The sequence below is a fragment of the Diceros bicornis genome, chromosome 26 (genome assembly GCF_020826845.1).
Source record: "Diceros bicornis minor isolate mBicDic1 chromosome 26, mDicBic1.mat.cur, whole genome shotgun sequence".
In the NCBI taxonomy this organism is placed as follows: domain Eukaryota; kingdom Metazoa; phylum Chordata; class Mammalia; order Perissodactyla; family Rhinocerotidae; genus Diceros; species Diceros bicornis.
In genome coordinates, this window is record NC_080765.1 from 19,574,974 (window position 1) to 19,588,895 (window position 13,922).

A 13,922-nucleotide genomic window follows, 5' to 3' on the forward strand; every position below is an offset into this window, starting at 1 on the left:
TGAGGTATCTAATGTTCACAGCTAATAAGATCATTATGGAAATGAATGGAGCAGGAAAAAAAAGCACATAATTACCTTTGCTCAGAACAAGAACTAACTTCATTGGCATCCTATTCATACATGTGCTTTATTTATTTTACTTATTTATTTTTTTTGTGAGGAAGATCAGCCCTGAGCTAACATCCAGGCCAATCCTCCTCTTTTTGCTGAGGAAGACTGGCCCTGGGCTAACATCCATGGCCATCTTCTTCCACTTTATGTGGGACGCCGTCACAGCATGGCCTGACAAGCGGTGCGTCGGTGCGCGCCCAGGATCCGAACCCAGGCCGCCAGCAGCGGAGCGTGCACACTTAACCGCTAAGCCACGGGGCGGGTCCCTCATGTGCTTTATTTAAAAGTTATGTCAGAAATAAAGTTTAAAATAGTGTAAAAATAGAGAAAGCTAAAGTACATTACAGGAAAAACAAAATGGTAAGGAAACAAAGGATAGAAAGTTAAAGGTAAGTAACTAAAAGCTAAAGGAACATGCTCTAAGTTAAATCAAAATGAAAAGTAGGTAAAGCCAGCTAAGGGGCCATCTTCAAAATGATGACAAAGGGACACCCGGGCAGGGTAGAGACCCAGAGTCCAAGGGCCATGAACCCCAAGCCAGGTACACAACGTCCCCTGAGCTAAACTAAAGAGCCTCCCATTCAATTATTCTCTTGATGCCAGCGGTCACTGAAGGAGGGCCATGGCCTGGGCACACCTCCCCACGGGATCAGCCTGCACAGCATCTCTGCATGATTAGATCTATAGGCTGCAGGAGTCTGATTAACTCGGGCTGTCCTGGACCATCCCACCACACCCAGAGTCCAGCCAGGGAGCCATTACTCACCCGCTAAGTCATCCTCCACTCAGTGCCCCACAAGCAAGGCCCTTCTCCACCTAGTGGACACGTATCCCTCATTAAGAAGGGCAGTAAATTGGGGACATCATCTATCTCCTTAATGCTCAGGGGCTACTTAAGACCTACACCTCTAAGGAAGTCTTTCTAATATTCCTTCTAAAGTATCTGTTTTTCAAATCTTCACAGGTTAGGCAGAGTGAAGCCCTGAGCCTTAGGGGTGGGACACTGAGCTGCCAAGAATGGAGGGCTCTGCTGCTGAACACCCCTGAGGATTTCAGAAAAGGGCTCTGGGTTTGAATCCTGGCTCTGCCACTTACTGGCTATGTGCCCTCGGGGAAATTACACCCCAACGAGCTTCAGTTTCAACTTGTAAGGTATTATTAGTGTATTACTACTATGTGATTGTATGAGCAGTAATTAGGTCAGGGAATACATTTGGCACAGATGATGCAGTGCTTTTGTTTAAAAGTCAGAATAATCTGCAATTTAAGGGAAGCAGCTGGAGGGTGGCACAGCTACCAAGCACTTCAGAACTCACCTTTCTGGGTTAATCCATGAAGTGACTCCAAGGGGCATCTTGATGAGGACACTCATTAGCCAGGAGGATGTCAAACTCTGCTTTCAGAGAAAGGGCAACTTATGTCCATTTTTCTCAAGGAAGGGTCTTAACCACTGAGGCTCACATAAGCTTAGAGCCACTTTTCTCGTCCTTGGAAAGAAGTGGTGATATGACAGGAGGGATTTCCTTTAGAACTACCTGACACAGTTATGAGCCACACAAGTGACTATGCAATTGTAGTATTTTCTTCCCCTGGAGACCTCTTAACAGAGAGAGTAGAGCTGATTGCCCAGGCTGGGTGGGCACACTCCTACCTGGAACAGAGACAAGGCTACAGTAACTGTAGCAGGGCCTTCATGGGGCACATCCCCCTTTAACTTCAAGTCAGGGCAGAAGTTCAGCTGCTGGTCTCAGGGAAGAGCCTGTTTCATTTAGTGTGGCATGCCAAAACATACCACATTTTAAGCAGAAATCAAGACACATTGGCTGGCAAAGTGGGAGGCAGAGGAGGGATGAGAGTAAGTCTCTAAAAAAGAAAGGCACAGCACCCAGGTTCTAATTCTTGACTTTAATGCCGTGTGACAGTACTGAGGCTCCATGCACCAAAGCACTCACAGACATGTAATCAACGAATACAGAAGTGTTATATTGTGTACACAGACCCAACACCATACAGAAGGAAGACAATGGACCCAGGTGACCTCCCACACTCCAGAGGCAACTGCCTGTTCCTACACCCAGTCTTTGTTCCCACCTCCCCCAACCCCTGCCAACCCACTGTTCCCCCAATTAACATATGTATACATATATGTTTCTTCCGGAATTCCAAAGTGCCTTTCCCACCGCAGTTCCCAACACTCCAGCTTTTGATGAATGAAGCCACCCTCTTTTAAGGATTATGAGGCAGGCACCAGCTTCATGAAAGAGCCCCAGCAAAACAGTACTGAAAAAAGCCTAATTACTTATATCAGAATCAAATATGGACAGAAGGTATGCAGAAGGATGATATCTGAAATTCTAACTGGGATCAAAATGCTCAGTATCAGTAGTTTTTGTTTTGTTGTTGTTGTTTGTCTTTACCTCTTCAAGATCCAGCTTAGACCAAGATCACACACTGAGGCCCACCCCACTTTGTGGCTTGTAAATGTCAATTTCCTAGTCCTCCAAGAAGCAACCCACAACAGGAAGATTATATCACCTGATCAGCCTGAGGCACAAGGCTCCCAGAATATCCTAAGCCCCAGGAAGAAAGAATAGAAACTTTCAGAGCACAGTTGATTGCTTTCCACATGATAAGCGCTGGACAGCCTGGTGAATTAACCAGAGGCAGAATGAGGATTGTGATGATTCCACCATTTCTTCTATTTAGAGTGTTACCCAAAGAATTCCTCCACCTGGGATGGCGTAATGCATTTCATTGTGGTTTTGTTTCAATCTTTTTTTGTTGCCATTAAGTTTTTCATTTTCATTGAATTTTGTTACGGCTAGCATTGCACCATACAGTCCTATCTCCTAAAACTTTCACCTTCCCAACCAGGGAGCATGGCATCTGGGAGAAAAGGTGCCCAAAGTCAAACATAATCGAAGTTTCAAAGGCAGGCACTTTGGTTTGACCCATCGACATCATGCACAAGAATTCTATGAAAACATACTTCCTTTCCATCAAGGAGAAGTATTCGTCCTTTGGAGCCCTCCTTCCTGACCCAACCCTTCTTATGCTCTAGGCCTGGCCATTTAGAGTCAAAAAGGGATCCAACCGGGAATTTCCTCAGCGACAACCTTTATTTGGAGGCCTTCCCATAAACCACCACATCCAAAGGCACTTTCAGCCTGCCCTTGGCTTCTCCTCAGAGAACAGCCAAACTGGGCCACCAAATTCTTTTACTCCATCTAGAAAGAGCTCTAAGCTGGCTGCCAGTGCCCCTACTCTGCCTGGTCTACTCGCCGAGCCTTGTCTCCCCACAATGGCACAGAGCATATCACCATGAGGACAACGTAAGGAGAGAGACAAACAGGGGTCTCTCCAGCAAAAGGCACAGGGACAGCGACCTTATCCAGTGTTCCTGTAGCTCCAAGCAAGTCTTCAGGGCCTGTTTTTGAGAAAACCTGCATTTGAGCGAACCATATGTATGGACTCTAAATAACCAAGCACTGTGAAGCTCTGTGCCAGGGGTGGGAAAGAGAAGGGGCCAAGGCTGGATTACTGAAAGCGCTAGGATTAACAATCTGCTCTCTATTTACACTGCCTTCCTCCTGAATAGCTTGCCTCAGTGTCGGTCAAAAAATGAACTTGCATTGGGCAGTAACACCAATCAGAGCTACTTAAACGAGAGACTTTTCTGTTAGAGTAAGGCAAGAGTCATGCTATTGGGCTAAGCTCCAAGCAGCGACATCAGCTCCAGAAAAGGTGACGATCCATTTGTGGATGAGAACAATAGAGAGAACATATATTGTGGAACCTCAACAACTGACTGTTCTTTCCTCTTGGATCTCAGTCTGCACCTCTGCTCCACCCATATAAGAATATAATATCCGAGAGCAAAACCATGCCCTGGAATCTGTTCCCACACCAGCGCCAGGAGGTCACTGCCCTGTGAAGGAATTCAGCTAAGGTCCCAGAGCTTGACCTTCTCCTCAGAAGGATGCAGACATCTTCAGCTCCCCCTTGCCCTACCTCACCAAGCTGGTCTTGTAAGACGGAGACCAAGGAGGCTGTCATCACCAGTTTTTTGCATACAAAAACATCTTCCTACAGGAACCCCCAGGAACAGTCAAGTACAATCGTGATTACAGGGACAAGCCCCTGATGCAGCACAGAAACGCTACATTCCAATTACTGGTGCTGCACAGCTCTGCCTTTAGGAGATGCACGTCTATATTCTAACTAGCTGCCCCAGGTTGCAGACGGAGCAAGAAGGAAATGCATGGGAGCAGAACCTTGTGGATCTTTTTCTCTCTGAAATGTGGGGAGTAAAACATAATGGAGGTTTGCCGCTGTCTTCCTACAGCTCCTGGGATAGCTGTGCCTCTCACCCGGCCCTTTCTTTACTTCTCCAGAACAGACACTCTCCTGAAGGAGAACGATAGCAGGATACAGCAACAGAGGTTAAAGAGGGGGTTCCCATCCAAGCAGGTTCACCACACATTGGATCCTAACACATGAAATGGCAGCCAAGGAGGTATTCTGAGCTTCTAGAAAGGATGTTACATCTTGAGGATAACAGAAGGTCTAGGCATCTTGCCTGCTTGACTTAGGGGATCTTCAAAAGGAGCCTCTGAAATTTGCATTCCAGCCCTGTGAGAAGACAACCCTTCAAGCAAGGAAGGTTGGTGGAAGGTAGGAGAAGCCAAGGCCCTGAGGCAGGACTGTAAACATTGTGCTTTTCTAAGGCCAACCTGGTGCATGGCTTTGGCAACTATGATTTTATATCCAAAAGGTGGTGAAGAATATGTTTAGGAAGGAAAAGAATCTTTCCACATCCTAAATCAAAGCGTGGGACTATTCTTGGGGGAAAAGGGAGAGAAGACGTTCCTTCTTCAGCCAAGGGATGTAGGGTAGCTACTTGGGTAAATCCCCCATCATGTTCTATGTTCAGACCTATACACTGAGCACAGGAAAGAGACACTTGAACAGGGTTGAGGAAGTAATCATGCCTACATTAGTTTGGTAATGTGGCTCTAAAAAGGGTAGAAACTCTCTTGCAAGGTCAAAAAAGTGACAAAACCTCTCTAGACTTCCTGGTCAAGCCCTAGCGAGCCAGACCCCATCAGCCTCAGGCAGAGACTGCCGTGCCTGGAGGAAAGGCCAGGTGAGTGCAGGCACCAAGTCCCCATGCGCCACCAGCCCTGAGCCTGACCCTGAGGTACAGCTGGGGAGACGGGAGCTGCACCTCCATCCACTTGGAGCTGTGCCTCAGGACTCGGTCCTCACCTCAGCAGGCTCTGGGGCAGTCAGCAGCCCTTCCAGGGATCTTACTCCCAGAGCCACCAAGGGGAATGGACACTCTTTCTGACGGGACTCTGTTCCCTACCAGGGCTACTCACCACCATGTGATCTTGAACTCATAGATGGGGCGCTTGCAGTAGTAGTGGTTGATGAGGTGCTTGTCACACACCCCGATGCACTGGTGGTCCACGATGAGGCCCTGGGCTGAGAGGTCCGTGACCAGGCAGTGCAGCAGGTCATAAACATCAGCCACAGCCTCCCAGGGCCCGAAAGACACATCCACTTCACAGTGGTGCTCAAAGAGCTGCCCATCACTCTCGCTCCGCTCAAAGCGCAGGGAGTTGAGAAGCGGACACTCATAGGGGGTGATGGGCATTTCCTCCTTGAAGACACAGACCTTGAGCTTGGCAAAGCGGGCCTTCCGCTGTACCGCACGCAGCCGGGCAATCTCCACGATCCGCTCCAAATGGTCTACGGGGGTGAACACAGCACCCATCACTGGGACAGGGGTTGGCAGGTGGGGGGTGGGGCAAGGCAGTGGGAGGGCACAAAAAGAGAGGCCCAGTGATGGCAGGACCCAAGAAGGAAGAGACAGATTCCTGGGGAAGGGACTCTGTGGACCTACGAAGGGTACAAACTTAAACAGGGATCATTGTTCTCCACAGCGAAAGGAAACCAATGGGATGGGATGAGGACCATCCTTTTGAAATGTGATTTGATGACTGTCACAGGCAAGGTGGGCTCTATTTAACCTGAATCTTGCCAGTGTGACTGGGAGGAGAGAGCAGGAAGAGAAGCAGGATTCTCTCTCATTTTGAGTAATACAGACGAACCTTGGACCTACCTGTTCTGGTAGAGACACAGGTCCTGAGAGAAGCCTTGCAACCTCCTTCCCCACACCCCGTCTGCCCTGGGCAGTTGACCCCTCACCTTTGTAATAGGGCATGAGTCCCAGAAATGCCTGGCGCACTTTCTCCCCCTTCAGTGGCTGCATGTTCTCCAGCTGCTCCAGGAGGGGCCCAATGGCATAGTACTGGGCCTCTTTGTACACAGCCCGTACATGCTCCCGGGGCGGCAGGTCCCCGGAGCGCAGGAAATTCAGCACGTCTCTGAGCAGGAAGGAAAGAAGTTGGTGAGAAGGAGCTAATGGACGTGGGCAGTGCTACCTGGTGGTTAGAACACAGAATCTGCACAGACTGCCAGTGGCGGAACCTTGGTAAGTGAACTTAACGTCTCCATGCCTTGATTTTCTCATCTGCAAAATGGAAGAAAATAAGAAAACCACTCGACTGTTAAGAGAGGATTAAATGAGTTAATATATAAAAAGTGCTTAGAAAATACCTGCCACAGATTAAGCCCTCACTAAGAGCTAGTAGTGGTTATTATCAGTATCGTTATCATAATTACAATCATTATTAGATAACATATTAGGTATTGTTATTATTAGGTTATATATAAGAATAATGGAAAGAGATGATATCTAGCCTCTTTATGTATTTTAATTGAGGTATAAGATTTAATAAATGTACAAGTCTTAACTGTATAGCTCAATTACTTTTTTATGTATGAATATACCCATACAACCAGCACCTAGATCAAGGTACAGAACTTGTTCATCTCCTTAAAGCTTCCTTGTGCCTCTTGCCAGTCAGTCCCTACAGAGGCAACCACTCTAACTTCTACTTCTAGCAGCAATGATTAGTTTTGCCTCCTCCTGAAATTCATATAAGTAGAATCACACGATACGTTCTCTTTTGTGCCTGGCTTCCTCTTTTCAACGTGGTTTTGAGATTCATCCCCTGTGTTGTGTGTAACAGTAGTTTGTTGCTTTTAGTGCTAAGTGGTGTACCACTGTATGGATATACTCTAACTCATTTACCCATTCTCCTGTTGATGGACATTTGCGTTTTTTTCCAGTTTGGGATTCTTATGAGTGAAGCTGTGATGAACATTCCACTATAAGACTTTTTGTGGACACATGCACCAATTTCTCTTGGGTAAATATTAGGAGTAGAATTGTTCAGTCATAGGGGAAGTGCACATGTAACGAAGCGTTTGTAACATTTTACATTCCCACCGGTAACCTAGGAGAGCCCCACATCTTCTACACATCCTTGCCATTGGTATTATTCTGTAGCTATATGGAGAAGATCAAATGCCTAACCCTAACATCCCAATAAATTGGTTCTAGGAGTGAATAAAATCACATACTGCATTTTCTTAAAATAAAAATTCAGTTCTTTTAATTCTCACTTCAGATTCTTTAGTGCTAAGGGTAATCAGATCTATCACTGGTAGGTGTGGAAAGGGCTTTTCTGTAAGGATATGAGAGTAAACCCCAAGATCAAGCTGTTACCTCAAAAGTTAGTCTTTGACCATAATATAATACTCACTAAATATTAATCTGTGTCAGCCACTATTTATGTGTTATACCATTTATATGGTGTATATACTTTCAATGACATTATAGGATAAGTGCTATCTTATGTCCATTTTATAAATGAGGAAAAAGTGGGGCTCAGAGAGGTTAAGAAACACCCTCGCTCAAGGAGCCCAGCTAGCCAGAGGCTCAGATGCAGACATGGTTGACTCCAAGCCCAGACCCACAGTGGTTCAGACTTTAGTCCAAAGCACTGTGCACTGATCACAATGAGAAACCGCCCCAGGTGGAGGCCCAAGCAGCCTCCCTGGTAGGTGCTGGGGGTACATGAGCTACACCAGCAGAGAAACGTACCCCACCAAATGTGGGAAACTCATACTTTATTTTGAGTCTTTCAACAACTTCATCTGCTGATGATGACTCACAGGCCACTGGAGTCCAGCCCTGAGGATAAAGGCCATGATATCCCGCTTTCTGCCACATCTTTGCCTGGCTCTGCCACTCTCCAGCTGCAGCCCCCTGGGCATGGGCACATCAGCCTAGAGCCAAACCCTGTTCCCCCTCCCCATAACCATTCCCAAAATTAGTCCTCTAGGATCTTAAGCAAACCTTGGTGAGCTCTGAAAAATACAACCTCAGGGCAAGGCCCAGCTAAGAGCCCTGTGGGAGCTGCCAGCTGGGGTTAGGACTTTCCTCCCCCAAACAGCCTGCAAACAAAAATCTTTTATAGCTCTGCAGAGCGATGTGACACTTTGTTTTCTCAGCATTGGAGGCAGCTGACAGCCCAATGGGAAAATCCAGATGCTTCAAAGCAAATTATTTGACCAGAGACTCCTTTCTGAGGATAAAAATGACCCTTCTCCCAGTATGGGCAATCCTACTTGAAGGCCACCACAGAGATATGGTGGTTGGCGAGTTTCTGCCTCCCTGGTCATTTTGTTCCAGGTCAAGGACCATGTTAGTTCTCTAGTCATCTCCAAAGTGAGACTGAAGGGGCAAAGAGCTCCAGCCACATGCACTGAAAGGACCTGGCCAAGGGTAACATCAAGGCTCTTTATTCAATCTGCATAACAGGCCTGCGAAGCAGCTATAATTATTTCTCATTTCACAAACAAGGAGATGGAAATCTAGTCTTTAAATTGTTTACATGTAAGAATGTCAGATGTCCTTTCTTGGGAAGGGCTATCTTTTTTTGGAGATTGTGTCTTTCCATGTTTTAGTGTTAAAATGGCAGTAACAAGTAAAAGTTGGGTTTTTTTAAAACTTTTTTTGGCAAAATTAAAGGATGGCAACCTTATGTTGGCCCTTCCCTCACCCTTTTTTTTGTTTGTTTGTTTGTTTGAAACTTTTGAAAGAAGTCTGGGAACCACCTCTGGAACCATGCTTCCTCCCTAACAGCAATGTCGAGCCCCGAATCTGGATCTGAGGGTACTCTCTGAGTTCTTGGGGAACTCCTCGCCTCTAGGTGTGATCACATCCATTCCTTTCACACAGATGACAACTCCCCAGCCTTAAATTGCGTATGATACGAGCAGTTTCATCACTCCACCCAGTGTGTGTCACCTGGGATTTCTCTGGCTGTCCTTGTCTCCTCTGGGAAAGAAACTAAGAATTTTGATCCAATTCAACAAGCACATTTATTAAATTCCATCAGTGATATCTCCTCTTCTAGGTACTATTGAAGATATCAAAGCCGCATACCCAAGCCCAGGCCACTCACTTGCCAGGACTACAAAGTCGATGGTAGAGGGAGAAACATACCCGAAGTGCGTGCCATCCCGATCAATGAAGTACCGGCCCTCAGCGTCGGTGGGGATGTAATGCCGCCCGCTGAACATGGCCGCCAGCATGGTGTCTTCATAGCGCCGCAGGGTGGACAGGCGTGTGGTGAAGTGAGCCCCTCCAATGTTAAGGGGGACAACCTCGGGAAACTGGAAAGGAACCACGGGGCACTTTCAGCTGGGCATTGGGGAATGAGAGCCAGGGCTGCTCCATCTGCAGTATTCTTGGGTCTGAGTAGCGCCGCTCCATTTACTCAGGCACCCGAGGCCAAAACCCAGGAGTCTTGCTGAACACTGTTTTCTCTCCTCCCTTTCCCCACACTCATCAATTGCCAAGTCCTTCCATCTTCCCTCTGACGGCTCTTAAATCAGGTCTCTCCACCCCAATCCTACTATCTCTGCTCTAGAGTTCAAAGCCTTCATTGTCCTCCTTCCACTTCCTGAATTTACCATTTTGGTGTCCTTGCTCACACTATCTTCTCTTTCCAAAATGCTCTTACCACGCTCCCTCTGTCCACCTAGCAAATTCGATTGCCCCATTTGGTGGTGCATGTTGTTCACTGCACAAGGGCACCTGGATCAGAGTGATCTGCTAGTCCAGCCGTGTGCCCTTTTTCTAACGCACACCAAGGCACCACATAGGTTAGCAGCATCCATGCATTCTAAAAGCTTCCATTCCAGGTTCTCTACTCAGAGAGCATTTCTGCTCTATTGTCTCTCGCCTGTCCCCAAGACAGAGTTAACTAAACACTCCCTCCATTGGACCTTCACTGTGTGCCACACTCTCTGATAGTGTCTAGCAGAATACATTGGCAATTATTTTCTTCTGTTGGCCCACCCTACTAGACCCCAAGCTTCCTGAGGCAGGGACAGCATCCTGTTCATCAATCAAGAGGCCACCCAGAGCAAGGCTCGTAGATGTTTATTGAATAATTCCAGGCATCACTCCTCATTTTCTGTGCCTTACCACTTCTCTCCTTCCTAATCTGTAGAGTGAGAAGATTAGTTCCCAGTCCAGCTAGGGTTCTGGAGGCAAGGGCAGGGCGCAAGACAGGGACTGATGGTATACATTTGCCCCAAGAAGCTCTAGGTTCTCCCTAAAATGCTCAGGACCATTTTTTTTTTTTACTATCTTTCACTGCTTGTAGTTTTGAAAGAAACAAAGCCAGTTCTGATTTTCCCACAAACTTCCTCCAGATTAACTAAAATTTTATCCCAGTGCATACTTTTCAATATTACGACATCTCTCTGGCTCCAGTGAAAAGTCTATGTATATTTATCTAGACAGTCCTTTGCCCCAACTTTCAAATCCTTTGTGAAATAAGGTAGGATACAAATAGATTAAATCAAAGTTACCCAGGGTCTAGTACAGTGCCTGGCTCACAGTAAAGACCCAAATATGGGGCCGGCCCGTGGCTTAGCAGTTAAGTGCGTGCGCTCCGCTGCTGGCGGCCCGGGGTTCAGATCCCGGGTGCGCACCGACGCACCGCTTCTCCAGCCATGCTCAGGCAGCGTCCCACATACAGCAACTAGAAGGATGTGCAGTTATGACATACAACTATCTACTGGGGCTTTGGGGGGGAAAATAAATAAATAAATAAAGTCTTTAAAAAAAAAAGACCTAAATATGCACTGAACGAATGAATGAAATAGACAGGTGTTTCCAATTCTGTGCATGTATGTACCGTTACTCGTCTGCACCCAAAGAACAGGAATGCCTTCTGCTTATTCTATAGCTCCTCTGAAACTATTCTGTGTGCATACCAAGGACTCAAATATTATTTGGGGATAATAATACTTTACATTTCTGGAGCTCTTTAAACATTTTCCAAGGATATCTCATACCAGCGCAAGTGTCTGCTCCATACTAGAGGTGAAAAGACCGAGGCAGAGAGGAAAAATGCACCGCTGTGTCTCTGATAGCAATCTTTTTCCAGCTGCAAAGAGCACTTCTAGAGTTTTGCTCATTTTCTCAAGCGTCCCATGATGTGGGGGGTATGGGCTTCCAAGCACAAGAGGACACTATCTGCTTCCCAAGAGCCTCCTCCAGCCCAGCGCTGCTCCTCTGGGCTCTGTCCACTCTCCTAGGACTCCACACACACATGCATATCCGGCACTACCTTAGTCCCTTCCTCCCAGTTTCCATCTTTAGTGCCCAGCAGTGCCCCACCTTCCCTCCTCTTTTCCCTTCTCTTGAGGGTCATTTCAGGTGTTACTATGGTAGTGTCATACACATTAAGACCAGTAGAAGCTACCGGGCATCACAGGACAGCAGCTAGTGAGAGAAAGCCATAGAGTTGTCAGATGAGTGTGGACACATCCATTAACTGGCCTGCTTCTTATCTGCGCACAGCCCCTTACTCCACTCTCTGAGCAGTTGAAGGTTGGGTTTGGGCAACCACCAAGGCCTCCTCTTGGATTTTCTAGAAGACACTATCACCTCTTGAGGCTCCAAGGTCCCCTTCCCACGGCCTACCCTCCCTCCTCTGGTTGGTAAGGGTGGAACACAGGGATTGGAATAAATCAGCCTTGCAAGCAGTGAGTACTGGAAAGAGGAGGGTGGGGGGCCAGGTGTCCCTGGGGCAGGGGAGACACACCTGGTGGGTTTTACGGAGGGATGGGAGTGGGTGGGTGGGCAGGGGAGCACAGCTGCTCCGGCGCCGCCCTCAGCCCGATCCCGGATGCCCAACCCCAGCGCTGCTCACATCCCAAGGTCAGCTGTGCCCCGCACCTGCGTCTCCCCCTGCGCCCCTTCCCACTCCCCCCACCCTTCTAGGTACCTCCTGGGGCAGCAGGGGCAGCGCGTGCCCCGCCTGCGTGGCCGTCGGGGTGGCGGGCTCCAGAAAGTCGTCTTCGGCGTCGGAGCTGGACATGGCACCGTCCGGGCGACGGCTGTCTGGCTCCCGCCCCGTGACTACCACCATCCCTCTGGCTCTGGGCAGTGGGCGCGGCTTCGGGCAGGCGGGCGGCGGCCCGGGCACTAGCGCCGAGCAGCGCCTGGCATGACGCGGCGCGGCCGACAGGCGGGCCCGGCGGGGCCGAGAGCGAGTGCGCGCAGGGCGGGGGGCGGTCGCTCCCTTAGCCGACTGGCACGCGGACCACCGCGCGGACCCCAGGGCCACCGACCTGACCCGGCCGCCTCCCGCTATTGGCCGAGCCCCCGCTTGCCCCGCCCCTGATTGGCAGGAAGCTCGCCCAGTCCTAGAGCAGGCGGCGCGTTCAGCCTGCACCTGAGTGGCCACTGGGTGCCGGGCCTGCTTGCCTGCCCTGCTCTGATTGGCTCTCTGGCCAGCGGCGCGCCCTCTCCACCCGCGAACACTCGTCCGGCGCGCAGGGCGGGGGTGCGCGGCCGCCGCCTCTAAGCTGGCCTCCTGGTTGGCTGTGAGGGTGGCTCCAGCATCGGGGTCGACACCTAGTGACTTGAGAGGAGGGAAGGCTCGCGACTTAGTCGTTCGTATGTCTCCAGGGCAACGGGTCTTGTGCCTCCTTGGGCGTGGAGGGCCAGGGAAATCGCGGGGGTGGGGGGAAGGTCACCTCAATGGAGGTGGCGGGAAGACGCCTGAGGATGTGGCGGAGGATGGCTGAGGTCACGGAGGTCGTAAGAGAGGAGTGCTGACCCTCCTTAAGCCAAAAACCCACCAGGACTGGGTTTCCAGCCCTTCCCGATTGACTCAAGTAGGAATCCGAAAACGAAAACTCAAAATAGGGGTAATTGAGTTCAATTAAGAATGACAGTGACTCTCCGCCCTGTCCGTGCCAGTTCCTCCGCTGGGTACCTGGACACACAAATGGAGACAGGCCCCATCCAAAGAAGCTCCCAGGCTGGCGAGGCGGAGTCCAGCACGATCCAACGCATCTGTCTGCAGCCTTGGTTGCTGTGTAGCTGGCTAGGGGCTGGGTCAGTGCAGGGCCTCTCCTAGGGATCAAGGTTTTAGCTCTTTAAACCATTTTTATACCCATTCCTCATTTGATACTCACACTGTTGTGACAGAAAAGGAAATTGAGGCCTAGAGGATTAGAACAGTTTCAGGGAGGTCAGCAATGAGCTAGAGGCACAACACTTCCTCTGTTGGACCAATCACACTCCCAGCGGTAGGAGTCTCCTAGGTCAGTGTGTTCTCCAACCTTAGTTGCATCAAAATCACCGGAGGGGGCCCTTGTTAAAATACAGATGCCCATGGGTCCCACCACCAGAGAATCCGATTTGGTCAGTCTGAGGTGAAGCCCTTGAATTTGCATTCCTAACAAACTCCCAGGTAATTCTGATGCTGCAGGTCCACGAACCACACTTTGAGTAGCACTGCCCTAAAGAAGGTACCCTGAGGCCTTCTCTTGTCTATCACTACCTGCTCCAGCCTTTCTCAACA

General features: G+C 49.0%; 1 protein-coding gene across 3 annotated transcripts in view; it reads right to left on the bottom strand.

Moving 5' to 3' along the window:
- Positions 1-12,570, bottom strand: part of LOC131422340 (rab5 GDP/GTP exchange factor) — a 92,751-nt gene extending 80,181 nt beyond the window's left edge. For 2 of the 3 annotated variants that reach the window (XM_058569492.1, XM_058569490.1), the window contains exons 1-4: positions 12,336-12,556; positions 9,536-9,705; positions 6,325-6,503; positions 5,493-5,865 (exon numbers count right to left, since the gene is read on the bottom strand). In XM_058569492.1, coding sequence (XP_058425475.1) covers positions 5,493-5,865; positions 6,325-6,503; positions 9,536-9,705; positions 12,336-12,479 — 866 coding nt within the window. In that variant the 5' untranslated portion in view covers positions 12,480-12,556. Of the gene's footprint in view, positions 1-227; positions 4,744-5,492; positions 5,866-6,324; positions 6,504-9,535; positions 9,706-12,335 lie in introns of those variants that run through there. The other variant, XM_058569495.1, reaches the window with a different exon arrangement.
- Between the last annotated feature and the right edge of the window lie 1,352 nt (positions 12,571-13,922).